At 42.0% G+C, this 27,098-nt stretch overlaps 1 protein-coding gene across 24 annotated transcripts in view; it reads left to right on the plus strand.

Annotated features, from left to right (window-relative positions):
- The window catches only part of MAGI1 (membrane associated guanylate kinase, WW and PDZ domain containing 1), a 357,068-nt gene that overhangs the window by 325,006 nt on the left and 4,964 nt on the right, over nucleotides 1–27,098 (plus strand). For 7 of the 24 annotated variants that reach the window (XM_075053338.1, XM_075053319.1, XM_075053326.1 and 4 more), the window contains 10 exons: nucleotides 486–702; nucleotides 6,714–6,791; nucleotides 9,527–9,618; nucleotides 10,622–10,814; nucleotides 13,995–14,288; nucleotides 17,600–17,803; nucleotides 22,733–22,823; nucleotides 22,945–23,008; nucleotides 24,013–24,159; nucleotides 25,375–25,513. In XM_075053338.1, coding sequence (XP_074909439.1) covers nucleotides 486–702; nucleotides 6,714–6,791; nucleotides 9,527–9,618; nucleotides 10,622–10,814; nucleotides 13,995–14,288; nucleotides 17,600–17,803; nucleotides 22,733–22,823; nucleotides 22,945–23,008; nucleotides 24,013–24,159; nucleotides 25,375–25,513 — 1,519 coding nt within the window. The remainder of the gene's footprint in view (nucleotides 1–485; nucleotides 703–6,713; nucleotides 6,792–9,526; nucleotides 9,619–10,621; nucleotides 10,815–13,994; nucleotides 14,289–17,599; nucleotides 17,804–22,732; nucleotides 22,824–22,944; nucleotides 23,009–24,012; nucleotides 24,160–25,374; nucleotides 25,514–27,098) is intronic. The other 17 variants (XM_075053339.1, XM_075053345.1, XM_075053324.1 and 14 more) reach the window with 10 other exon arrangements.

Genomic DNA, 27,098 nt, shown 5'->3' on the forward strand with positions numbered 1-27,098 from the left:
AAAAGTGATCTTTCAGAGTAAGGGCTGTGCTTGCATCTGTTTCAGAGGGACTGTTGAAGTTTTCACAGTGAAATTTGCTAGTTTTTCCTTTTTCTTGCAGGCTCAAGTTAGATCCTAATGTTATCTGAGTAGAAGGTTGTTGAGTTTTTCTGCCTTAATGTAGAAAAAAGTCAGTGCACTGAAACTAGTAACCTATAATGAGATTTAGATTTGTTTTATGTGTGAGATGGAGAACTGCATATTTTTTTATGATAAATGACTTTGTTTTGCATATCTCTTTCTGTCAGTCTGCCTATCAAAATCTGTCATCGGGGAATTTAACTGTACCTAGCATTAACTTGTGGCAGCAAAACTGTGATTTATATATTTATTTATGTGCATGCAGAAACCCTGATCAAAGAAGGGAGAAAAATTGATGGAAAACACCCACTCAGAGACCAATAACCGTCTGTTCTCTCTCTTTCCACTTGCTTTCTTCCTTACAGCAACCACTTGAAAGGAAAGACAGCCAAAACAGTTCTCAGCATAGCGTCTCCAGCCACCGCAGCGGGCACACCGCTTCCCCCGTTCACAGCACGCAGGTGCTGCCGGACTACACGGCTGCGGAGGCGCCGGCTGCGGATCAACCGGACAGTTCTGGGCAGAAAAAGCCAGATCCATTCAAAATCTGGGCCCAGTCCAGGAGCATGTATGAAAGCCGACGTGAGTATGAAGCAGGTGTGGTTGCTAAGGCTACGGCTCTGGCAGCTGCTCTCTGTATATTTTCTTTGCGAAGAACTGAATCTTTTAGATTTATGTGGAAAATATAAGGCTTCAGTTTGTTAATTTGGTATCTGTCAATGATATCTACTTGATAGAGGCGCAGTTTCCTCTCCGATGAGGAATGACTTTAGATCATCTCTAGGAAAGGGCACTTAGACCAAAGCTTAATATGAAAAATCCCTTTAAAATTAAAGATCGTCTTTTCCCCTATTTTTTTCGTTCGCTTTTAAATTAGGCTGAAGGAGAATTTCCAAGTTTGTTATCCAGATCCTAAACTCTTTTTTGAGGTTAATACTCATTGTCTGACATGCATAGGAATTTCAGTAAGGAGGGGAAGTATTTAGTTTGCTGAAATTCCTATCAGATGCTTTCCAGTCTCACCCTGGGGAGGAGAAAATCCAGCTGAGCCGTTTTACTTTGACCAGAGTGGACACTTTAACAATACAGATATCAAATGCATATTGTAAGTGGCTTTTATAGCAATTAATAATCTGCACACTTGGCTAATAGTTCAGCAGGGCTTTGACTCTGCTCCAAGACTATAAATATGGTTTCAATCAGTTTCTTCTGTGCAAACAAAATAAACACGCTGGCTTTGCTTTAATTGCACTGCTGAAGAAGATTGAATCTGTAAAAGCTTCTTAAAGAATAGTTAGCATATTAGGTTCATTTTCAAAAGCAATAGTTACTTTCATTACAGAAAAGGGAGCTTCAAAGTCTTGGTGCTGTATGAGTATCACCTGGAGTTTGATTTTATTCTGCTAACTGGAAATTGGTAAAACCAGTATGAAATGAACATTACCCCAGAATGAAAAATGATAGAACTGGTTTTTTTCTGACCAAATGAATCACTTTGAAATCTTATGTCCTGGAAAAATTAAATCATGAGTCACAGTTTCTTGGCTGAAGATGCATCTCTTCGGATTGAATGTCTCAGCAATGCAGTTTGTAGGTGTCTCAGCTTCTGTGCGCTGCTTCCCTTCCCTTCCCAGGGATTAGGCGTACCGACCCTGCGGGCTCTTGGGCCAGGTCGCGCTGATCTACGGCGAAGTGCAGTGACGGAACTTGCACGTGCGTCTCGTTGAAAAAGGAAAAAAGGTGCAAGAGCCGAGGGATGGTGACTCTTGAGCCCTGCAGAGCTGCGGGCAGAGCTCCTCCTTCGGCCTGCACGGACAAGGCTGAGGCTGTCCCGTGGCACCGGCATTACCCCTGCTCAGCTCACGTGGTTCCCATAGGCGCTGCGCTGGCATTGCTTCTGACCCCCTGCAGCTACTTAGCTAATTTCTAATTAACTGTTTAACTCATACTAATTAGTCATTAGTATCAGCTTAGCAGCCTTAACTCCTGCCTGTCTTTCCTGATAAAACCGGAGGCTGAGCTGGAGAAATCCTGAAGTGCACGGGCAGGCAGCTGCCCTTCTGTTTCCACCTCCAACACCATGTGCTAAATCCTTCCTCTTTCCTCGATGGCTGCAGGTGTCTTGTAGAGGTTTTATCCTGGTCTGCGATTAGAGCCCTTCCAGAGGCCTTTCGACCTGCTGGTTTCCCACAGCCCATCTCTCCCTCTGGCACATTCCTTTCTGCTTGGGCCTTTTGCCAGGCTGGGTTCTGCTGCATCCCTTCAGCATCCCTGTCTCACCTTTGCGTAGTCCAGCATCTCTGTAGTGGGGTCGATCCTCTTCTATTGCTTCAATCCTTATCTCCTGCCTCTTCTACCAGATGAGACCTACCTGTTTGAACGTCAGTACTTTTCTACCACCTTTTCGTCCCGTTGCTATTTGCTTCCCAGGAGGGCATTTTCTGAGATTTCTTGGTTTCATAGAGAGAGGGGGTTTGGAGAATGGTAGAAGTGTGATATGGTCATGTCTCCTTGTAAGCATGTGCCACCAGAAATGTCCAAGAGCCTATGAATTTCGGGCCCTAAGCTGGAGTGAAACACATTCCCTGGGGATTAACCTGCACTCTTACCTAGTGACATGGCTTTGCTGTACCTAATGACAGGTGAAGAAAAACAGGAAAGATACAGTCTAAGTGAAGAAGGCAGTTGGACATGCTCTCTCTCTATTGTCGCGGTCTGATCCCAAAGTGTGACTGGGGATTTTATTTAGAGGTCAGTGGTCAGCTGCTTCTCCTTCCCTCCCCAAGCCCTCGCCTTTTGTCCCCCTCATTAGTCTCAGAAGTGGAGACTGTGGTTCACAGCTGAAACCCAGTGCTGCTTCTGCTCTGGGAGCTTGAGGTGAGCCACTGTGTTTCTTTCCCTGTGTTTGGTCTGCATGAAAAGTGGACAATTGGTGGTTGCTCTGTTATGAACGTGACTCATCCCTTTGAGACTCACTTCCCAGTGTTGCCCAAGCAGCGGTCGTGTGGCTCTTGGCCCACTCGTAGGGAGCTCTGCTGACATGGAGCACCACCGACTGCGGGATGGAGAAACTGTTCCCTGGGCCTCCGGTTTCACTGTCTGTCTGCTCCAAATGTGCTGTTCTTTGTGGTTTTACCCAGCTGCAGTTCAGTTTAACGCCAGTGCCTTCTTTGGCTGGTGGTGACACAGTCATATTATCGCTTTCTTCTTTCCTTGAGCACCCATTCCCTTCGGCTTTGGGACTGAGGTTAGCATCTCCTCTCCCATGACATCCGTAGCTTTGGGTGCTAGGTGTGACTCTCTGCATCCTTCTGATGAGGGCGTGAGCAGAACTAAATAGTGTCTTATGTACAGCAGGAGGATGTCACCCTAGTGCCAGTGCTGAGATTGACTGCTGCATCCAGTAACTGGGCCTTTTGGTTGGTTCTAGAAGCCCCCACTGCCCGAGGAGCCCCAGCTCAGCTCTCCCTGCTGCCCAGTCCAGGACTTGCTCTCTATTGATTCATGGCCTTAAATTTTAATAATCCTGAAAAGGATTATAAAATGTTATTTTGACAGGCAGGGGTTTGAATCCCCAACAAGTAGACTGAAAAACAGCAACACCCATTTGTGTTGAAGTCTATGATGAAGTTAAAAAAGACAGAATTTTAGAGCATTAGATCATCTTAAGTGTTTTATTTCGTCCCATTTGTGAAATTGTTGAGTATAAAGAGAACATAGTGCAATTTTTCAAGTGCAGTTGACACAAGAAGATGAATTCATTAGCCCTAGCCCAGACAAAATTTGTTTTCATCTGCAAATAATAATATAAAGAGGTTTTATTCAATATATGAATACATCATCTCCAGGACGTTTCTAAGAAGTACTGAATCTATAATGACCACCTACTGCCTTTTTCACTGGGAGTGCACCCCACTGTTATTAATATTAATAATAATAATAATGATGTAGACATGGAAAGCACACAGGCAAGATTTTAATTTTTCAGAATTGGTAAAATGCATTCTTCCTTTCTTTGAGTATTCTTTGAATCAGTATTTCATAAAAAAAGACTGTATTTGACTTTTGTGACTTGTCTCACTGAAGCCATTGGTAGAGCAGAATTTGGTTCAAAAGCGCCAGATAACCCATCATTTTGTAAAAGCATGTATTTTTTTGATTTACCCAATGCATCGTAATATCAGGAAATACTCCAGTTCTGCGGAGGAGAGCCACAGACGTTGCCTGTTTAGGGGAAGGGAAAAAAAAAAAAAAAGAAGAAAAATTAAGCTAAAATTAATAATGCAAACCTAAGCAACAGCTCCATAACTATGTCTGGACTCTGGTTGAGTGGACGCAGATGAGAAGTGCAACTTTATTGAACAAACGCGGGCTAAAGTTCCTTCACGTGCAGCTCCCCTGGGTGAAGGGATCAGGCCTGCAAGGTGCTGAGTGCTTGGGCTCCAGTCCAAGGAAGCTTATTTTGAAGCTGTAAACCCAAAGGGACTTGGTTCCTTTAAGGCTAAGGCTGAGCTCAAATGCTCGGCTACAATCTGGCCCAGAGTTGCAGTTCTTTGCTGGATTAAGACTTTTGAGAATAGCCGGCTTTCTATTAAGGGAATCTGAAAACAGATCATTTGGTGGCGATAACAAATGCACTCTTTGCTGGTGCTAAGTTTTAGCCGCCTGAGCTCCTCTTTATGGGTAACTCATTGCTGCTAGTGGGAGTTGTGTACATGAATCAGAAGGACAAACCCTTAAGGTTTAAAAACTGAAGCGGTTCCAAGATCCAGGAATGACATATATGAAGAGCACTCAGTGAGAGAAACAGCAATTGAATAGTTTATCAGAGAACCACAATTCTGAAATCTCGCACTGTTTTATTGAAAATATATTTTTATAATATGCTTTTTATTTTTCAATGTATTATTAAACTTCCTTAAAGATTAACACAATCTGTTGTCAAATTTTTCTCATGTGGCCCGATTGCTTTGCAAAATACCGTATCCTACATATGGCCATCTGTCAAAACAGCAGTGACAAAATGAATTAATCTGAATTGCAGATGTGTTAATGAATCCCTTTGAAGGGCTTAAGCATTTAATTAAAAGTAAAGCAGAACACGATAGATAATTTTTAAAGCTTTTAAAATATTTAAGTTATCGTTAATAGTTGAATTTTATTTTCAGGCACATAATTTATTTGGTAGGATTTTCTCACTCCAAATCTAATTAAAATAAGACAAACAAGTCTTGACCCCAATGTGTAGCATTCACTCATCAGCAATTACATAGAATTAAAAATATTTGCACAATGATACCAAACATTAGATACTTTCTCCCTAAAATAGAAAAGGAAAATACTCTCAGGAAATTGCAGCCGCCTTCTGATCAGACTGACTTTAAAGATGATAGTTAGTAAAAGCCCCTTGGTAGGGTTATGTCCTTTTATTATATTAATAGGAGACAAACAGTTACAGTCGTACACTCGGGCACACAGATGTGTCCATGCCCTTAGAGAATGTCTTGCTAAAATGGACCATAGGACTTGCAGCATGTTGCGTGAGCAGCAGAGGCTGCTGAACCGTTTTGGAGCTGGGTTCTGGGCAGATTTTGCTGGTGTTCATCGGGCACCAGCCTGGGCCATGGCTCAGTCGAGGCATCGAGCCTTCCCCAAACCTCAGGGGCAGAACTTGGTCTTCTTGTCAAGAACATGCCGAAGCCGTCTTTTGAAGGCTTTCCATGCCACCAGAAGGTTTGATTGAAAGGAAGAGACAGACAAACTGGAATTCTCCTGCAGTGGGATAGTTTAGAAGGCAGGGATTTCCTGCAGGTGCGTAATCTCAAGAGATTTATGGCTAAATCACAGGACTTCTCAACACTGAAACTCTCGTTTGGCTTCAGTGAGACTATTCACTCTTAATTTCAGACTTGTCCTTATATAGTTTACTGAATCTGGGCCTTAAAACTTTTGTACTTTGCCAAGCTATGAGTCACTGAGAGTGCTGCTGCCTCAAATGAGCTAGTGACTAAAGCAAACTCATACTTATTATTTTTTAATCCATCTTTTGTTGAAACTGATATCACGCTGGGCAGGTTTTTTTTATATATATAACGTTGTCGTGGTTTTCGTAAGATTATCGTAAGATAATTGTTAAAGTTTTTATAGGAAAGGTTGATTAAAATGACCTCTAATTAAGCCCTGTGTTCATTGTTCATCACCATGTATTTAGAATTTCTTTTAACGTCAGGAAAAGATGTTTCCATTTGGAAAACTAACTGTGTCGTGATGGTGGAAAATATTTTGTAGAGAAGTATTTTTAAGGTGTTCTCAAAGAGATTCTTCCTCTGAGGAGAAAAAAGAGTTCTTCAAATATACCTGCATGCGTGTGCATAAATGTATAAATTCATATGTGTGTGTGTATTATATATCCACATGTGCACAGGCATGTGCAAATAGACGTGAAAGTTAGTATGTTGTAATCCATAGTAGCTAGAACCTTAGCAATTAATGCATGAAAGCCTAACATGATCCATACAGTCAAAATTAATTAAATGAACTAACAAGAAAGCAGATACATTAAGCTTTGCAAAATTGTAAAATTAATATTACAGCTATGTCACCTTCGCCTGCAACTGGACTGAGCAAGGGTGAGAGAGAGAGAGAAATCAATTCCACGAGTTTTGGAGAATGTAAGACTGTGCCGAGAATGTATCTGTGTCTTGTGATGTCTTGTTCTGGTGTCATTGCTGCTCTGTGGCGGGGGGCTCTTCATCACCAAGGGAGTCTGGCAGGGCCGTACGCCAAGGTTAGCCACGAAGGTGCAAAGTACTTGCTTTACTGTGTGCTGGCTAGCAGCGGATTTCGTAGGCGGCGGGGGGGGGGGGGGGTATCATGTTCCCGTTTTGTTCATGAGTCTGTCCGTGTGGCTCGTCGACGGGGCTGTGGCACTCGCCTCTCCTTCCATTCCTCCTCACGGTCCCCACAGAACTCTTCTTACCACTTTTGTGGCGCTCTCCAAATGGTCTGGGTTAATTCAGGACGAGCACGCTGGCAAGTTTTACCCATTTGGGCTATGTACATGTTTTTTCCAGAAAGTCTCAGACATGCCTGAGATCAGGTCAAGGTGCAAGGAAACAACGAATGACTCCTGGAGGCCATTTTTCATTTGTTTTCAATAAAGTTTCAGCACCACCATGAAATTTTCCCTTTATGTAAGGAAAGTGGTTCCTCTGAAGCACTCCTGAATAATGGAGAACTTAAGTAATTCTCCAGTATGGAGAGCCTCAGGGGGTCCCACCTCGGCTGTATGGAAGCGCAGAGGTGGATGGGGGTTTGTGGGCTGTGCCAGTGAATCGCCACACTGCGGAGTTGACGCAAAAAGCGGTAGAAGGAGTTTTGTGTGGTTTGTACTCACGCTGTGTAAATGTGTGTTGTCTGTACGTTTGTTGTATCTGTGTTTCACCTCTCTGTAATCCTTCCAGTGGAAGGACCATTCCACGAATGAACGTGCTTCTTTGGGTATAGACTTGTCTTTTTTTTTGTTGCTTCGGTTTGACACCGCCGTTACACCTCGGCTTGCCGTTATCTCCAGTGGCCGTTAATTGGCTAGCTGGTACCCGAACCGGGAACATAAGGCATCGTTCAGTGAGAGTGGAGAGTTGACAAATGGGAAGGTGTTGAGAGATGCCGAGGAAACGGGCCCACGCTGAAGCTCTCTGCAGAAGCCATTTTGCCTCTGACAGATCCAACACGCGCTATTAATTGGTTGGGGCTAGCATTTGCCAAAAAAGCCTGCAAAGTGCTGGAGAGACGCTTCCGAACGCGTCTGCTCTTCACGTTCCCCCTCGCTGAAGGCAGCGACAAAACCCAATTAATTCATTGTCTAAGTTCTGCTGTTGTGCCGCACGTCTGTACGGTGGCGAGCTGCCTTCAGCCAACTCGCCTGAACAGATGAACCATGCAGGTTTCCAGCGTGTTCATCACCTGATTATTCTGTAATTGTATCTGGACAAAAACTAGCCTCTAGTTCAGTAAGGTAATGTGCATGGGTCTTAAGCTTAGTTTATAACTGCAATTAATTAAAATGTGAAAATATTATATATAAAACCAGTTTGATTGAAAATGTCAAAGCAGACATCTGTGCCTTAGCACTCACCTGTTCATTTAATTTTTAGTATTCCCAGGTCTGAAATTCATATTACATTTTAAACCTGTTGAGTCATTGAAGACAGAGCATCAGAGCTAACCAAAAATCTTAACACTGAAAAGCAGCAGATGACTAGACCCAAACCTTTGTGCAACAGGCACTGGCAGTGTAAAATGCAATTAAGGCCCAGTCTGACGCTGATGTAGATGGAAAACAACCTGTTTATCTGCTCATAGATACAGAAAACTAGATGATGTTTCATTAAACGTGTTGCATCCTGTATCTGAGTATGCACTTATTTAAATTACATTCCTGAATGATATACTTTGGTTTCTTTACTAAAGATATAGGCAGCTGACTTGTAAAGGAACAGATTTTTTATCATTAATTATAAATTTGGGGAGGAGATCATTACAAAATTAGTCAATGTTACAGATACTAACCAATAAATATTAAATGAACCTGAAGTTGTCTTCTGATATGATTTAATGTTAGCAATTAATTTTGCATTTTAAAAAAGGGATGAAAGCAAGCATGAATAAGTTAATATAAAACATTACTGTTCAACTGCACTTCAAGGTTAGTACTTCACTGTATGTAATATTCATTGTAAAAGGCTTGCTGGTGTTCCATACTAATGAGTAGGTAAGGTTGGGCTCTTTTATGTTTCCAGCTGGTTTTATCTGTTCGGTGGTGTTACAGAGCCCATACACGAGCAAGTGAGAGTCAGGAGAGCTGCATTGTTTTCAGTGGAGCCCTTCTGTTTTACACCAACGGGGGATCTGTCCCATAGTTATTTAAAGCAGTGTCAGTAAACAGATAGCAAACTATGCTTGTGAAAGTTAATTAAACAGTAGAAGTCACAACAAGTGGCTCTTTTGTCTTCCATGAAAGAGGAGGCAGCTGTATTGTTTCTGGCAGAGTAATTCTCTGTTGTACACATTTATTTATTGATGATTTGGAAGAGGCTCTTGCACTGGGTAATGATGCTAATATTGGTGGAAGGAATATTACAGTGATAAACAAATGGCAAGTCACAATTAGACACCTAGAAAGCAGAAACCACCGTATAATTTTTAGTAGTGAATTAAATAAGAATCCTTTAGTATTTAAAGCTATAAATGTTCTTAATTATGTCTAAAAATTCAAGACCACCTCATTTAATGAGTAAAATTGTGCAGCAGATCCCTCTGCACGTACATCAGAGTAGTCCTGGTTTGGGGTAAAAAGGTGTGGGCTTTCTGATTAAAAATTACAGTTTTCCTTCTTTCCCTTCAGTTCCAGATTACCAAGAGCAGGATATCTTTCTATGGAGAAAGGAAACCGGTTTTGGATTTAGGATTCTAGGTGGAAATGAGCCTGGAGAACCTGTGAGTATATCCAGAAGTGGTCACGTTTTAACTCACGACGTCTTCCAGAATCACAGCAGTAGCATGTACAAAGGTGCAGAAGTGCGCTGTAGCATCTCTGTTGAAGTAACTAGCAGGCTATGTATTTATGTCCTGCGACTCCTTCCCACCCTCCCTCCAAAAAACAAACCGAAACTCCCATAACTGAAATGGGTTTGGCTTCCCCTGCTTTTCCCTGTTTTCACGATAGCCCAAATGAAAATACATAGGTCTGAAATTGCTTAGACACTGAGGAAAGGACATCCTGGTTGGGTTTGCAAGTATTTTGATCTTGGAGTGTCAGGTTTTCCATTTGGTCAATTCCATCCTTGAATCCGCTTAACTTCTTTTCCATAAATCCAGTGCCTGTGGAAGGTGTCAGGCTTTCCTGTGCTGCACGGGTCAAAGCTAGATAGTGGCAGCATAAATTTCCACATACTTCCCTGCCAAAATTATTTTGGTCATTTACGGAAAGAGAGGCCATGAATTCTTCTCATGTTAGAGTAACTCCACAGAACTCACTGTAGATAAACCAAGACGGAGTTGGCTGACAGGCGAGTAGTACAGAGCTTGTAAACCCTAGAGGCAATGGAAAGGAAAACTCAATCACAGCTTCCTTGACAAGACCCTCAGTGCTTTTAGCCATCTTCGTCTCCGGTCACTGTCTGGTTGAACACATTTCCTGAGGCTATCTGTCATTAGAGTGAAAGGACCGCCTAATGAAACAAGATGTCAATTTATTACAATTTCATGATGTGGCTATATTCACATGGAGCTGCTTTCGCAGGAGCAACTTTCCTGACCGGGAGACATTTGTCAACAATTTGTTGTCCCTACTAAACTGAGTCTAACTACCAGTGCCCCTTGCTTCCAGCTGGCTGTTGAGCTAGTTCTCATTTATCACTCTCTCTCCTCCTCTCCTTCTTTCTCTCTATCTGCCCCCCTCCGCTTTCCTTCCTTTCTCCTATTTGTTCTAATTCATCAGATTTACATCGGTCACATTGTACCGCTGGGTGCTGCTGATGCTGACGGCCGCCTGAGATCGGGTGATGAACTGATCTGCGTGGATGGGACGCCTGTTGTCGGGAAATCGCACCAGCTTGTCGTCCAGCTTATGCAACAGGCAGCCAAACAAGGTCACGTCAATCTGACCGTCAGGCGCAAAGTGGTTTACACAGGTAGGCTGCAGTGTCACTCTGCAGGGGTAGATTTTCTTGCCAGACTCCATCTGCTCAGCAAACGCTTTAAAGAAAAAAAGCTCCTCCTTGTAATACTGGGAAAACTCAGGGGATGTGGTGTTATTATTCCTCTTTTGCCTATTTTTAGTCTTTTTTGTTCTTGATCAAATAAGTTTCAAAGATTTTGTTTCCAGTCAAGACTCTCGACCTCAGTTGGCTTCCCCAGTCAGTCTTCATGAAGGTTTGTGATAAAACGGGGAACTGTTCGTTTGCAACATACCGTTTTTAGTTTGACTCAAGCAGCAGCAGACACTGTGCCTGACTGCCTGCGTTTTCTATTTACTTCCCAAAATAACCGTGCTGCCTGATAGCCACCCTTAAACTAGGAGTGAGGGAAAAGATGCTGAAGAGTCCACAGGAGGGGAGGCAAGGGCAGAGCGCGAGTGAGGGCATTGGTGTGTGGTGGCTGATGTCCCAGGCACAGGAGAAGCTTCAACTGAGGTTGCAACATGTAGTCAACTAACCACAGGATGCAAAACTGTAAGCGTCGTTGGTTCTGGTAGTGCAGGGTGTGCGTGTTTGTTGTAATAGAGAGATTTCTGTGTGCTGAATTATGCTGGGCATTGTGCACGCACTGCACAAGCGTATGGTCTAAATGGACAAGAAAGAAGCTAGCAGAAAAAGAAAGATGCAGAGAGAAGTGACACTGCACGGTGGCACCCAGATTAGTGACAGAAAAATGTGCTGATAGCAAAGAAAATGAAGACATGAGCATGAGCTTTCTAAATGACGTGCGACCTTATGCTTAATATTGGGGAGTGACACTGGGGTGCTGCCTCGTCTTGTGTGTCCCTTTAGGGAGCTCAAGTGTGGGATTTGGTTTAGCTCACTTATTCAAAAGAAAGGATATTATATAGCTTTTCAAGTTTAGGCATCAGCAGAAAACTAGGCAGTGATGTACTTTCATCTTAAAGAGCATCAAAATAACATTCAGGTTGAAAATTAGGCCTGCAGTGGAAGTTAGGACTAGAACAGCACCTCTAAAATAGCTCTGTATTCTTATCCACGGCTGAGCTCCTTCCAGACAGTATTAAATAGGTGTTCACTTCTCATTTCTTTCCTTCTTCCCATTGTGGATTGAATGCCAGGTTATGTCTCTCCTAATAGCTTCTCTCTCATTCCTGACAAAGGGCTGCCAGCGTGAGAGAAGCTTTAGGAGATGAGCTTTGGGAGGAAGAGGAAGGGCAACTGAATTTTGGTATTGTTTTTGTGCATAGATTTTCTGTCCAGTTTTACAGCCTTCAGGCTGAAAATTACCATAAAAGATTCAGATGCGCGAGACATCTCTTGAGATTTCATTCAGGGGATTGTTACCCCAGACTGAGCTATTTCTGAATCATTTCAGATGTGGACACTTACTCTAGGATAAATTATTCAGGATCCCTTCTTTCACCTTATATTTGCAGGCATTTAAATTCTGGCATAACTTTGTAGAGAAGCCTCTTCCTGAATTTTGGTCCCTTATTCCTCCTGTCGTCTATATGCCAGTAGAAAAAGATAGTTCACCTAAATGGGTACTCCAAGTCTTAAGATTTATATAGGGGAAAGTTTCTACTCCTGTGTTCTTAATATGTGGAATACTGTATATTTAGTACATACTTTGAGTATATAAGTGCAGACAGGTACTTCTGTCCAAGAATATTTTAAAGTTCTTTTTCTTTGGATCATGAGTTTACAGGTTGAGATTTTTATTTGGCATCCATTTTGTTGTTGCTTTTAAGATCTTCAACTTAATTTTGATTCACCAATTTGGAGAAGTGACCTGATTAGCGGAGGCAGCCATTCAGCAGAGACAAGTGCAATATGCTGCTCTCAGCTGCGCAAATGTACTGTGGAGAACTGGCTGAGTAACAAGAAGTGGAAGCTATTGCGGGCCACAAGCTTTAACCTGAGGTTGGCTCAGGTGAAGAAAAACACTGTGCTGGGATGTAGGCAGGGGGGAACTCTCCTGATTTCCCAGCAGATGATGGCTTAGCTGCAATATGGTCCAGCGCTTCAAGAAAGACATGTTTGAGTTGGAGAGAACCCAACTGGAGGGAGTCCAGAGGACCAGTGAGAATAAGGAGAGCTCTAGAAAACATGGTCTGCAAGGAAATATTGAACAAATTGGGATTGTTTAGCCTAAAGCAGAGAAGGGGGAGGAGGTGTTAAACTCCCCAAGACTATAAGAGGCTGGTGCAAAGAGGAAAGGAATAATATGTTCTCCATATGCCTGCTAGATAGAACTAGAAATAATAGCCTTACGTTGCAGTAGGGAAGATTAAAGTTAGATATTGCAACCAATAGATTGCCTGGGGAGATATTTAACAGCTGATTAGACAAACATCTGTCAGGACTGACAGTAAGTATAGCTGGCCCTGACTCGAGCAGAGTGTGGACTAAGTGATTTTTTTGATATTTCTTCAAGCTGATTAGATTTTAAACTCATACCACTTCCAACTTCAGTTGCTGTTAAACACTTGTTTAATATTAATGTTAATGGTAATAATGTTTAATGGTTTCCCCCCAACTGTGCTGGACTGTACGGATGATAGTTGCTCATTCTTCCATCCAGAAAAGCTTGGTTCACAAGTTGTTTTGCTTTAGTATGGGTGTTATTATTACTTAAGATCACATTAATCAAAGGCAATCAGTGCTACCCAGCTGATAGCTGATGAGTTAAAAAATACACAGGTGTTGAGTGATGGGTATTGGATATTAGTCTGTCTTCTCATGGCTTGTGCCCATATGCACGGTTGCACATATATAACTGAAGTGGGGTTGTGATATCTAAAGGAGGCACCTCTGAACGAATGTAATCCAGGTTTAAAACGCCACAGAGCTTCCGAGCACACAGCACTGCACTGGTTTAACCGTGCTGCTGCTGTAGTTCGGCAGTGAAGGGCTTTGGCTGCGTGACGATACACTGGAGGGGATAAGCGTGTGTGGTCAGTGCCGTCACCGAACAGAGCTGTTGGTGGTGACATCCGAAAGGAGACAGAGCCCTTGGTCACTCTGGCCATGATTTATAGATTAAAGCAGCTGATCTGCTTTATTTTTTTACCTTTTTCTCAGCGGATGACACTTTTCAAGCACCAAATGATGCAGCTTGCTCAGACAGTCATTTTTTTAACTCCCCAGTTCCCAAGGCGGAGAATGAAGTCCCATCCCCAGCCTCTTCCCACCACAGCAGCAACCAGCCGGCCTCGCTGACGGAGGAGAAGCGAACGCCACAGGGCAGCCAGAACTCCCTCAACACCGTCAGCTCGGGCAGCGGCAGCACCAGCGGCATCGGCAGCGGCGGCGGCGGCGGCAGCGGCGTCGTCAGCGCCGTGGTCCAGCCCTACGACGTGGAAATCCGCCGCGGCGAAAATGAGGGCTTCGGCTTCGTCATCGTCTCGTCGGTGAGCAGGCCGGAGGCGGGGACGACATTCGGTAAGTCTGGGAGTTTCTTCAACGCGCCTCGAAGGAGACGCGGATTTGAGCGCTGCGGCGCAAAGAGGCTAGTGGGGATCTGTTTAATTAAAAGTTGTGAGTGTGCCCTAATGTATGGATTTAATAGCTTAATCGGAGGCCAAGACTTGGTAGGTGTTTGCCTCCTGGGTTTTATTCAGCACTGAGTCGAGAAAAGCAGAATGAGAAATCCCAACCTGAAGAGCAAAAATGCCACCAATGACGATTCCTGCTGCTCCCTGAAGCTCCTCCGGCTCTCTCTGCTAGCTGGACATCTTTCTGGGGTTTATGCTCAGAAGAGCAGCTGGGGATCCCCCCAGTGATGCCGTTTGCTAATGCAGAAATGGAGCAGGTGGAATGAAATATGTGTCCTGATGGTCGAATTGAGCCAGTTGATTTAAAAGCAGTAATGCTTAAACTGATTAACTTCTCTTTGGCAACCAGGGTTATTCTGATCCTCATTATGGAGTAAGCATGCTGATAGCTGGAAATTTTTAATTAATAGTACTTGCTGGTGAGACATAAAATGGAGAATACTGTTAAAAAAACAGGATTTTTTTTGACCCATTCCACCTCTTCCCAAATCCATTTCTTCAGAGTTGGGGGAAATTAAGTTCACATGATGTCACGCTTAATATCCTGCCCTAATAGAACTGGTCGTGGTTTCTTTCTGAAGACAGTCCTTTCTGCTAGGCAGACACTCATTTCCAGGTGTTGCTGCAGAAGAGGTGTAATTCTGTCTACAGAGCAAACGAATCATGTTGCAAAGTACAAATAAGTGGGTTTTGCAAGTGTGCGCAGAACAGCCTGCTCTAGAGCAGTAATGTCACTGCAAGGGGGAAAGCAGTCAGAGATGCTATTTCTTCTCTTTCTATCTCCTCTAAAAGGGCCAGAGGTAGCATCCACTTATACTTTGTAGGGGAAAAAAAAGGCATTTCCTCCCTAGTAGTCTGTGGCATGCGATAGGGATGGAGGGGGAAAGGAAAGAGTGAACAAGTGCCTTGGCTGTCTTCACGCTACCTCTCAGAGCAGGATTGTGGTTTGCAAAAAAAATACATCGCAGTCTCCCTGTACGGCTCAAATGTTCCTGGGGCACACAGATGCATGTGGCAAGAAGTGGTCTTTCCCCCTTTTTTTTCTAGGCTTTTTTCTCTGAAATTTCCTGCTGTTGCCTGTCAGCGGTGCCCTTCCTAATAAATCAAGGGAGCATCACCTCCTTTGCTGGTATTGATGTATAATGGGCCATTTCTAGCACTGTTCAGGGCAGTCATGGCAGCAGAGATTTCAGGGGGGGAAATATCTAGTATAGACCTGGTGCATCAAGTTCTATCAGTTCTCTGGTGCAAGCCTACCTCGGCACTGTCCTCACTGCTGGAAACTGCTCTTCTAGAATAGGTACTTTGGTACCAGAACACAACGGTGTAATGCAATAGAGACTAAACTGAACTCAGTCTAAACTGGAGAGAGCGCTTTTATCTTCTGAAAGTATTTGCAAACGTGTATAAATAACTTTTACTGTATGAAGACTATGTTCTAACTCTTTTCTGCAGAGAAAGCTTGACCTGAGGTTGTAAAGAGTTGTGTTTGCTTTAGCTCAAGATACTCGCTAACTGGAGGTTTTCTGTGCAGGGGCTTCTCATGGAGATCTGTTGATCTGTGACTGTTTTTCCTTTAATTTTTTTCAAGTGTATTCAGCTTTTTCCTAATACTCTGCATGAGATGCGTTCCCTCTTCTGTGTGTGGTGCTTGCTTTGGACCTGCTTTGTAGTTTTTTTCTTTCATGGGTAGTATTTAGAGATGGGCCAAACTGGTTCTAAAACCCACCTTGGTCACTTTGGTGTGGGCTCTGTCATCTGTGTTCAGTGGATTGGGCAGAGTGGGAACTCATACCCTCAAAACAGCATTTAAACTGGATGGGGCTTTGTATTACCAGAAAGAGAAACTTTCTAACATCACAGTAAAAGAAGAAGAAGAAAAAAAAAATCTCCCTACCATTTGCAACTAATATTAACACTTTCTGCCAGTTTTCATCGCTTCTTTCCAACCTTGTTCTCTCACCTCACATTCCTTTTCTTAGCCTTTTCTTCTTTATGGTCTTTCTAGTCTTCTCATGTGTGCAGCAATGTATATCTCTAAAACTACTAATCAAATAAAGACTACAGCACAGACGGGAAAGTGCATCTTGGGGGTGAATGTATTGTGGATGCAAAGTATGAGATGACCACTCTGTGGTTTTAAGGGTTTTAATCAGGTGCTGCATGCCTGAAGGCCTTTTGCCTGTGTAAAGAAGCCGTACAAAAGCCCATTGGATTTATCTGAGTGAAGTTGTGTATCCCCTGTGTCCCAAATCTGCATTTTATGGATGACCCTGTGGTTCTGGGACAAACAATTGCATGGAACAGGAGGAGAATTTTGTCTCCAAAACACATTCATCCTAAAGTGCTCTTGCTGTGTGTGTCAGACATCTCAATGGTTTTGTGTGTGGTTTTAGAGGTATTTAAATGAGGAGGTCCTTATTCCTTCCCTGCTCCCATCCTGATGCCATCTAAGATCATAAAAGGGGAAGGGTTAACAGAAGCTGAGGTGGATGCCTGCACCAAACAGGTTACCTTTGTCAGTCTTGGCCCATCTGCAGTGGTCCTGTACCTTCCCTGGTAGTACCTTTATTCACGATGGAAGAAAACCGTTTCATGTTGCTTCCCCACGCAGCGCTGATAGAGTGAGTCTTTGTGGTAGAAAGGGAGTCGCGCTCCCTCCTAGGCCTAGAACAATTTTATCTTTCTAAGTTGAGAAAGAACAAAACATTGGCAGAAGCTTGAACAGCAGTTGACTTAGAGAAGGACTAGAGAGGCCGACACGGATGTAATCTTGGAGGAGGAAGATTGTCTTTTCTACAAACAGTTTCAATTTTTTTTGTTCAAAAATAGAATCAGGATTTGGGTTGTGATGGGGCTGCTAAGTGCAGTTGTAGTCTATAAAGATCTCACCATTTATTAACAAAAATCAAAGTGGGGGGAGTTTTGAGTGATTAACAAAACACCTTTTTGTAAAAGAAGTAAAGTATTGTGCACTCATACTAGTTGAATGCCAATGTTTTGAACACTGGCAGCAAAGCTATCCTATAATAACTTTTGCTTGATGCATTAATTAATTAACCCTTAACCTTCTCTTTCCCTTTTCAACCCTTTTTCTCCTTTTCCCCTTCACCATATTCCCACGTATGTAAACAATTAAAAACCAAAACCAAACCAAAACAAAACAAAACAAAAACAACCCCCAAACCAATACAAAAGCGGGAAATGCATGTGTGGCCATGCCTCACAAAATAGGTCGGATAATTGAAGGGAGTCCTGCAGACCGCTGTGGCAAGCTGAAAGTAGGCGATCGGATCTTGGCCGTGAATGGGTGCTCCATCACCAACAAGTCGCATTCAGACATCGTCAACCTCATTAAGGAAGCGGGAAACACCGTTACCCTGCGCATCATTCCAGGAGATGGTAAAGTATATGTTTCCTGCTGTCTTACCTGACCCTCTCGTTGGTTTTATTCCCTGGCTGTTTGCATCAGTTGGAGCTGCAAAGTCATGGAGGACTCAATTTCCACTCCCACTCTGGGAATTAGCAGGGAGGGAGGTTGTGAGTTTTCCATAGCTTTATTTTTTGTTTCTTTCTATAGAAATGGGAGTTCTGTTTTTAAACAGGGAGGTGCTGATTCTACATATTAAAAAAAAAAAAATTAAAAAAATCTATTCTACCATGTTCCTCCATGTGTTTCCTTAAAAAAGATCTTCTGTAAATTTTATGCATATCTCAGTACACTTTGATTTGATTCTTAGGTTAATAATGCAGTTGTAGAATATTTGGGAGTCACTTGTTAATATGTGGGATTCCTGAAGCTTTGTATATACACAAGCAGGCTATAGAGTAAAGAGATCACAGAAAGGGATAAACACTTTGTCATGTTTTAAGCTGTTTGAAAAGAAGATTTGTTTTTATTCTGGGTAAGTTGCTTTGGGAGCGAGCTCAGTACATTTTGAAATTACTTAGTTAAAAGGCAACGGGGCTGGAGCTGCTGCGTGCTTGCAGCTGATCGTTGCAAGAGTTACCCTAGACAGGATCTCACTGTTTCAGATTAGAGGGAACACGCAGGATCCCTAATAATGTGCTGACACTTGGTACTAGTTTCAGATCACTGAACTATTTAATAAGGATCTGTGTTATATATCAGTTCCATTAAATTGATCCCTAGCTGTGATGCCAAATAGGAAAAGAGCAGAAACGTAAAGTATCTGTAGCAGAACTAAAACTGCTGTGGTTCCAAATTCTAAGTATTTTGTTTGTTCTTCGTCCTGCTCTGCCATGGACAGGGTCATAGTGAGAACTCGTTAGGCAGAGATCTTTTTACATCGCGCTCTTTTTAAGCTGAATTCACGGGTATAAGATTTGATGGCTCAGATACAGTGCTAATGAGCATTTCTTAGAGTAGTACAGGACATTATTTGCTTTCAGTTAAATGTAAATGAAGTGTGATTAAGTTTGAAAGAAAAATGGAGAAAGTATTCCTGAATTGAACCTTGTACCTGTAAAGCAGAATGAAGAAGTTACTTGACGTGATTTCCAGTGAGAAGCATTCGATAGTTGCCAAGTCTCGTACATACTAATCTGAAAGATGGATTTGGTTACCCAACAGAGCGTGATTATGCTATGTTTAGTTATAGGATAAAAATAGGCCAGGATGAGAAATGATCTGGTTATAAATTATTTCTGTTTGGGATGATCTGTTTTGCATAAAGGCTTTGTTTTCCTACTGTTTAGTAACTACCAAGTCAAATGGTATATGATCCTTCTCTGCTTCCAGCAAATGGAATGTTCATGAATAATAAAATGGCTGTGACTCAGGCTAACACCTGAGCTGGCCAGTGCATGCCAGTTTTGGAAGGTAAAATGGGAGAAGAATTGTTCATTACCTGTATTTGGTATCTGATCAAAATCAAGGAAGGTGAATCTTTGAATAAATAAAGAAATAATTTATTTTAAAAGGCAAAAATACCTAAGAAATAAGTAACTTTTGAATGGTTTAAGAGTTTTTTGAGAAGAATGTAGCCTCCTGACATGAGTCTTTTTCATGCAAATATGTGTACAAAATGCCATGTTAAATTGCTTAGGTTAGAAAGGAAACCTGTACGTGTGACTGACATCACATATTCCTAGAGAAGGTGGAAAGCCGTAATTTAGAGGAGTCAACTCTTCCCTCCCGTAGCAATGCAGGCTTTGAATCTTTTTATATTGCCAACTTTGCATAGTATTAACTGCTTTTATTTCCAAAAGCCAGTAAGACCAGACACTCTCAAAATTGCTGAGAGGTTCGCTCTAAACCCCATGAGATTTAAGAAACTGGTCTCAGTGTTGTTTTCTTTTTGTCAACTTTTGGGTGCTTTTTTTGATAAATATAAATGGTCTAACGGTGTACTTAAAGGCGGGGGGGGGAGAATAAATCACAAGCCATACTTCTTAGATAAACATGAAACTAAGGCTCATCACAAGACTCACAATAAACTCACACTGCTAATCTCTTCTAACATTATTAAAAACACCAAGGGCTTTTGCTTTGTAATAAGTCTTGCCATAGACCACTGCAGGATTGTATTTGCAATGAAATTACTATGCTTTAACATGCTACCAGCTGATGCAAGGATACAGAGAGCTGAAAAATGACAAGCTTAGATTAGGCATTTGATTGGTGTCTGAATGTCCTAGGGCAGAACAGGGCAAGGAATCAATGAAATATGTAGGATTTAGAACATACAATTGTAATTCTACTAGAGATAATTTTTGCTATATTGTGTTGTGTTCCAGTTTTGCATGGTGGCTGGCATGCATCCTGAACCAGTGTCTAAAAAACTAGCAAAATTATGCACAACTCCTGACTCATGGGATAGGGTGGGCTAAAGATAGATCCAGTACAGCGGCGTGAAGATACATCTGTACCAAAGATGTGTTGTTGCTCTACTTGGTATTCTTAGTGCGACCTACTAAAGGGTAGGAATCTTGCATTCTCTTTGGAGCCCAGCTTCATCTGATCTCCAAATATTTGTGGAGGATTTCAGAGGCTTTTGTTCTGGGTGAATACAGAACATTTAACCATGTTTTGGGACCTTCTTATGTTGGAGACCAATTTTAGCATCAAGGTGTCTTTGCAAAATACACAGAATTATTTCTTAAAATCCAACAGTGTAAGCACACATAGGGACGTCTCCTTCTCACACAAGCCAGCTGTCAGTGGCACATCCTTGCAAGGGGATGTTTTGGTCATGCCTACCCTGAGAGGTGCACCAGACCCAGGAGCCTCTCTTGCTCTTTGAGGCACTGGGCACAAGCCAGCTCTAGTCTGGAAGATGTTACAGCTCCATATGCTGAGGGTTTGGGCATGTTAACTTGGGCACAGTGCTGCAGGCAAAGGAGCTGTGCTCTCATTGCACCCATCTGTTTAAATGGTTCTTCTTTTTCTCTTTCCCTTTTCCTGAGTTTCCCTTGACACGCACTAGCTACAGAAAGGAAAAACCTTCACCTCATCTCGATTTCTGCACAATTAAAATAAATCCAGGAAAGAAAATAGGTTTCCAGTACCAAGTAAGCCCATGACCACCACCTCTCCTTAGTTCAGGCAAACCCCCTCCCATTTCTGCAATTTTGTATTACAGCTGGACGCTATTTAATAATGGCAGATTTCTCCATAGTTGGTGAAATTAATTACCAGATGCCTGGAGCTTAAGAGGCAAACAAGGGCAGGATAGAAGACCTTGTAATTTTATGTTGGAAAGCCGGATGTTTCCACCCAGTTTTCGTTGCTGTTGTCTGATGGTGGCTTTTTTTTTAAGCGGGATTGGAACTAGAGAAGTTCAGTCAGGAAACAAGGTGCAACATTTTAACCAGTGTTTGTGCATTCAGTTTAGATTTTGACCTTGGAAAGTGGATCATGGTCAGTATTTTGTAATTACTTGCAACCTGGGGTCCTCTCCTAGGTAGAATCGGTAGAGGCACAAAGTGGGGCTCTCCTGTGTGCACAACTGTTGCACAAAGGAGTGAGTGCCTGCCGCTGCGGTGACTTTAGCTGGGAACGCCGTGCCTAATGACTGGGTGTTTCTGTTGACCATGCCCATCGTTTTCCATATGCAACCGATGTTACAGTTCAACATTTTAAGCGGTTAAGCATGTACCACCGACTCTTCTTCTGAATTCAAACTCCTGGGTGAGGGGAAGGGTGTTTTCAGGAACTGCTGACTTCTGGAGCAATTCAAAATTCAAACCTCTTCAGTACTAATTTCAGTTCAGGATTGATACAATATGCATTTCTGGAAAATGTGTTGAGTTCAATATGCAAGAGTTCCGGGTCTTTCCTCCAAAACTATGATTCTAATATTTGGCTAGTGGCATCGACGTGACCTTAATTTTAGGCAGAATTTTAAATGAGTTCTGGGTTAACTCTGGTCTTATTGAAGTCTATGATAAAGCTGTACAATGACAAGGGGACCATTTTGCCATGTCGTACTGTGAGGGACACCTAGATAGTCACTTTTCAGTTGTGTCTACAGCAACTCCCTTCCCAGTTTTGTGAAGCAGGAGAGAGGACCTCTCCTGGAAGCACCTCCTGCTGTGCATAGAGAAATATGGCATTTGCACAGGCTGATGTTGGGCTGACAGCCCTTTACCATGGCACGAACTGAGTTTTGAGGTTAATTGTGCTCTCTGTATTCTCTCGGTAAGCCCTTTTATAAATGGTACCCAAAGCTGTTGATGCATTTGGTACACGTGGTTCCGCATCCCTGCATGCAGCTTTGAGTGCTCAGGCAGCAGTGGGTTGTATTTCAAAGAAGGATTTCAGTAAGTTTGGGGTTTAGCCACGTTCAATATCACCTTGTGAGGTATTAGATAAAAGCCACATCTCAATCCTACCGAAGATTGCAGTTTCTGATGGAGGAAGCACTGATAAGCTTATAATCCATGGAATAGTTATTGCTACTATTAAATTAATCCAGCCAACCTACCATATTTGGAGACTTTAATGATTGGAATTCGTATCGTTAGACAACACACAAAACATTAAACATTCTTCAACCCTTCTTCCACAAGTTCGTCCTCATTCTGAGTGTGTCTAGCAGTCAGAGGTGTTGCTAATTGAGATTTCCTTTTTTTGTTGGTTTTTTTTCGTTTTCTAATTGAGTGTACAGTTTCATATGCATAATTACTATGACTTATCTTAGACTTTATCCTGTCAATTTTTTTATTTAATAAATTTGAGCCAATCTCAAGTTCTTTAAAAACAACATAAAGATGCTTTCCAGTGAAATGCCTTTGCAAAACTTTTTTTTCTTTCAGTGAATAGCCAGTGGTCTTCCCTCATAATGAAAAAAAAAATTTATTTTGCAGAATCCTCCAATGCTACTTTATTGACCAATGCAGAAAAAATTGCTACAATTACAACCACACATACTCCTCAGCAAATACCACAGGAGACCAGGTCAGATTGTTTTTCTTGAGGAGAGCATGTTGACATGTTCTCTCTTTAGTTATTTCTTGATCATCTTCACATCCCATGAGCTGTATTTTTCTTCTCTCCCTCTTTCTCTCATTTGTTACAGCAGGAACAACACCAAACCAAAGCAGGAATCCCAGTTTGATTACAAACCACCCCAAGCAGCGCAGGTAAGGAGGACATTTCTAATTGTTTTGTTTACCACAGACTGTTGTTTCCAATCTGCTTGAAGGCTGTGTTCGAATATTTCCCTTGAAAATTCCTACTGGGAAACTGTTCTCCCTCAGTCTGTTTGCTGAAGAAAGAGGAATTTGCTGATTAGTTTCTTAATATGTGTTGCTGTTGTTTCAGCTGAGAAACATGTCCAACACATTCTCATCTAGACTTTTAGGGAGGAAAAAAATAAAAACCCTGACGTTTTTACAACAGTAATAATTTATGTGTTTGCTTATTGAATTGTATATTTTGAGGGGCCTCTCCAGAAAGTACTGTTGTGTGCAAATGATAAATTCAGAGGACAAAAAAGAGGAAAACTTAATAAGGGGCAATAGCTGGAGTGTTCCAGCTTTCACAGATGGCATCTTATTAGAGAGATTATCTATCTCGCTGTTAACTTTCCTTGCCACTGGCCATCCCAGAAGTAACCTCTTCCATTAGGGACTCCAAAACATCCCTACGCTAACAGCATTTGTGAAAAACAATGCACATGCTTCTGAGCTTCTTGCAAAGGAAGAGGTGAGGTGGTAACAAAAAGAAAAAGCCACCACCATGGCATAGACTCATCCCAGGTACCACCAGGCATTTAACTAAAGCCTGGCACTGGAAGTGACATTGCCCTAGCCTTCCTTTGCAGTAGAAAGCTAGCCACCCTCCAGCAACGCGCCTTTCTGCCTGGGGCACAGGAGGTGGTGTATAACAGGAGTGCCTAAAAATGCATGGGACATGGCCAAGCCCCTTCGTTCAAACAGCCCTTTGCAGACCACCGCTGGAACTCCAGGTTGCAGGGTGGGATCTGAGGAAGCAGGAAAACCTAGTCTGTGTGTGAAAACTCAACTGATTTTCTTTTTTGAATTAGGAGTAACAAAAATAATAACGTTCGTTGAGTAATTTCAAAATGAGACTAGAGCAGCATTTAACTTTCTGTTCAATTGTGCATATGTTGTCTTCCCTCCAGCAGGACCAAGATTTTTACACTGTTGAGCTGGAAAGAGGAGCCAAAGGGTTTGGCTTTAGCCTGCGAGGTGGCCGGGAGTATAATATGGATCTGTACGTGTTGCGGCTAGCTGAGGATGGTCCAGCTGAGAGATGTGGGAAGATGAGGGTATGCACAAATGGCTTTAAAAAACATGTTTCTTTGCAATAAGCTGACTTCCCTGCCTCTCCCTTACAGGCACACCTTCTGCTGTGCCAGCTAAGAGGAAAATTAAGTGTTAACAGAAAGGAGCAGTGGTTCCTATTTACTTCTGTCAATGGCTTCTGTCACTATTTGTATACAGTCTATAACAGCGTGTCTGCATGGGAAGATTTCACCCCTTTGTTCCAGCCCAGGTTTCCAAATTCTAATACATAACCTCGCTTTTAAAGCCTAACAAAGATACATGTAGCAATGAAAACGTAGTAGCCACAGTCTTTGTCAGCTCCTTTAAAGCTGCAGACAGGAGTAGAGATTCAGGGTGTTCCACCTGATCCTCTCCTCTGCTAGTGGGCAGAGTGGGAGAGAGCATGTATATTGACCCATGGGTTACAAAATTATAATATAGGTTTTTATTAGTATTACCTGTTAACTTTACATATCAGCTAAATTATAAACATTACAATAAGGGCATATGTTATAAAATGCCTACAGAAAAATTAAATTGCTAAGTTTTATGTACTCCTTGCTCCTCTGTTAGAGAATGCATGATAACTTTACAGCATATGTCTTTTTCTTCTCCAGATATGTCACGTGAAAGGCATTTTGAAAATTCTTTTGCTAGGGTAGATTTATAGGACAAAACTTTTGCTGATGAACATAGATCAGTGCTGCCCTGTGGAACTCAATGTTTTGACAAGCTCTTCTAAGCCCTGTTTTCCTATCCTAATGAATGATTATATGTACAAAAGCAGCTTTGCTGGTTCATATAAGGTATCTATCCAAATGAGAAATGGACCTGAAAAAGCTATTTGAACAGTTACAGTAGACTAAAACAACTACTTTGACCAAAAGCTTTACACGTAATGAAAGTAAAATAAAATAACACCAGTTTTAGCACAGCTCGAGGTATTGAGCAATACAGTAATGCAACGTGGTTTTACAGAACAGCAGTGAAATAATAGTTTGATACCTCAAGCTTTCCCTGTCGTCCTCATGTCTCCCAGGCCCCTGCACGTTGGTTTTTGTGAGCTGTCACTGGAAGGAGTTGGGCATATTTAGCTTCACCTGGTGCATAGTCGTTCTTCTGCCTTTGCTGTGGCTGTTGCCTTGTGGTGTGCTGGTGGTGACCCTCGTGGGGGCTTGTTTCTAATCTTAGACTCTTTTCTTTTATTACATTGACAGATCGGTGATGAAATCTTAGAGATCAATGGAGAAACTACCAAGAACATGAAGCATGCTCGGGCCATCGAACTGATTAAAAATGGTGGCCGCAGGGTCCGCCTGTTTCTGAAACGTGGAGATGGCTCTGTCCCAGAATATGGTGGGTCAAACTATGAAAACATTCCTTTCTTCCCTGGCATCACTCCATGAATGATTTGTCTCAAGATCTGAAGCGGGAATTCTTTTTTTATTTTCCTTTCTCACCAGTGTCTTACCAACCTTTGCAACATATGGTTAATTGCCTCGCTTGTGCTGAATTTTCTACACATTTCATCCTTTGCTTGCTTCCATGGACTTGGGGCGCAGTGTAAGGCAAGATCATCATAGCAGTATTTTTGGTGATCAGAGAGGAAAACAAAACAAAACAAAAAAAACCTTATTGTCTTGTCCAGCCAAACAAGGAATGTCATTGAACTGTGCCAAACTGTTTCTCAGCGGCTGAATTCTTGTTTCAAATAGGTCTCTACTTCTAATCAATGCAAAAACTGGGATCCTGATTAATTATTCTGAAGCAGTGATTTTTTTTTTGTTAGGTTTTTTCTTTTAGTTCCTGTCTGTATCCATAGACATGAATGCCAAGATGGCTTATGAGATTTTTGCCTTCCCTTAATATTTATGTAAATATTTATAAAGTTATTTAAGAAAAAGAAGAAAAAAAAAAAGCTTTACTGCAAAAATATATTGATTTGGCCTCCTGAGCCCTTTTCTCTCCCTTTAAACTGTCTGCTGGCTTCAACTAGTTAATTTGTAAAGTCTGAAAAGGTGAGGAGGTTATGAAAAGGTGCTCTCGTGTCTGTCTTGGGGGAAACATTCAGTCCTCGTTTCTTACTAAGAATTGCATTAGATTTCCTTTTCTTCCCCCGGAGGTTGGATTGCTGGGTGGCTTAACTTAGCACACTATTTAATATTATAATTATGTCTTATTTATTTGAGATAATTGTCAAATATTGTGCCCTCGATGGAGGGCTACTCCCAACCAAAGGTCTTTGAGGTTTCTATAGAAACTGATGATTGAAGGGATGTCCTTTATACTTTTCTCCCCGTATTTGGGTTATTTCTGTGTCAGTAAGTTCTGTGTTTATCATTCGCTCCATGTCCTAAAACCAGAAACAAAATCCTTCTGCACAATTTATGAACTAGATTTTCTTTTCATTTACTGTACCACGTTTGAGAGTTTCTGCTCACTCTGCTCATTATTTAACTTAAAATGACCAATTCAGAGTATAACCAACAAACAACTGAAGTGTTTAACAATATGGAAGGGAAGTTGTGGGTTTACACTTCTGTAATATAAATAGCACACCAGAAGGTTCAATGATGGCACTGAAATTCTGTAATGTTCTTTCTACTTTTGTCTTTTCCTATACTCCTTTGGATGTACAGTACTGTATCATATGCTAGACTGCATAAATACCCTGTAAATTAAGTGCTTCACTTCTCAAAGCATATGTCTGTTGCACTGAGGATGGAAATCCACCACCAATTTTCTTTTGGCTAATGCTAAACCACTAAACGTTCATTCTTCAAGCAAGGATTTAATATACAGGGGTTGCACTACTGTAAGGAATATCCTTGTAACATTTGGGACTCCTTCCTCTCTTCATTCTGTTCGCTGCAGTCGCAAATGGTTCCTCTAATAATGTTAAGTTCCAATATTTTTCTGACTCGATTGGAACGTGCTTCTC

This window comes from Buteo buteo, chromosome 21, assembly GCF_964188355.1.
Source record: "Buteo buteo chromosome 21, bButBut1.hap1.1, whole genome shotgun sequence".
Taxonomy (NCBI): Eukaryota; Metazoa; Chordata; class Aves; order Accipitriformes; family Accipitridae; genus Buteo; species Buteo buteo.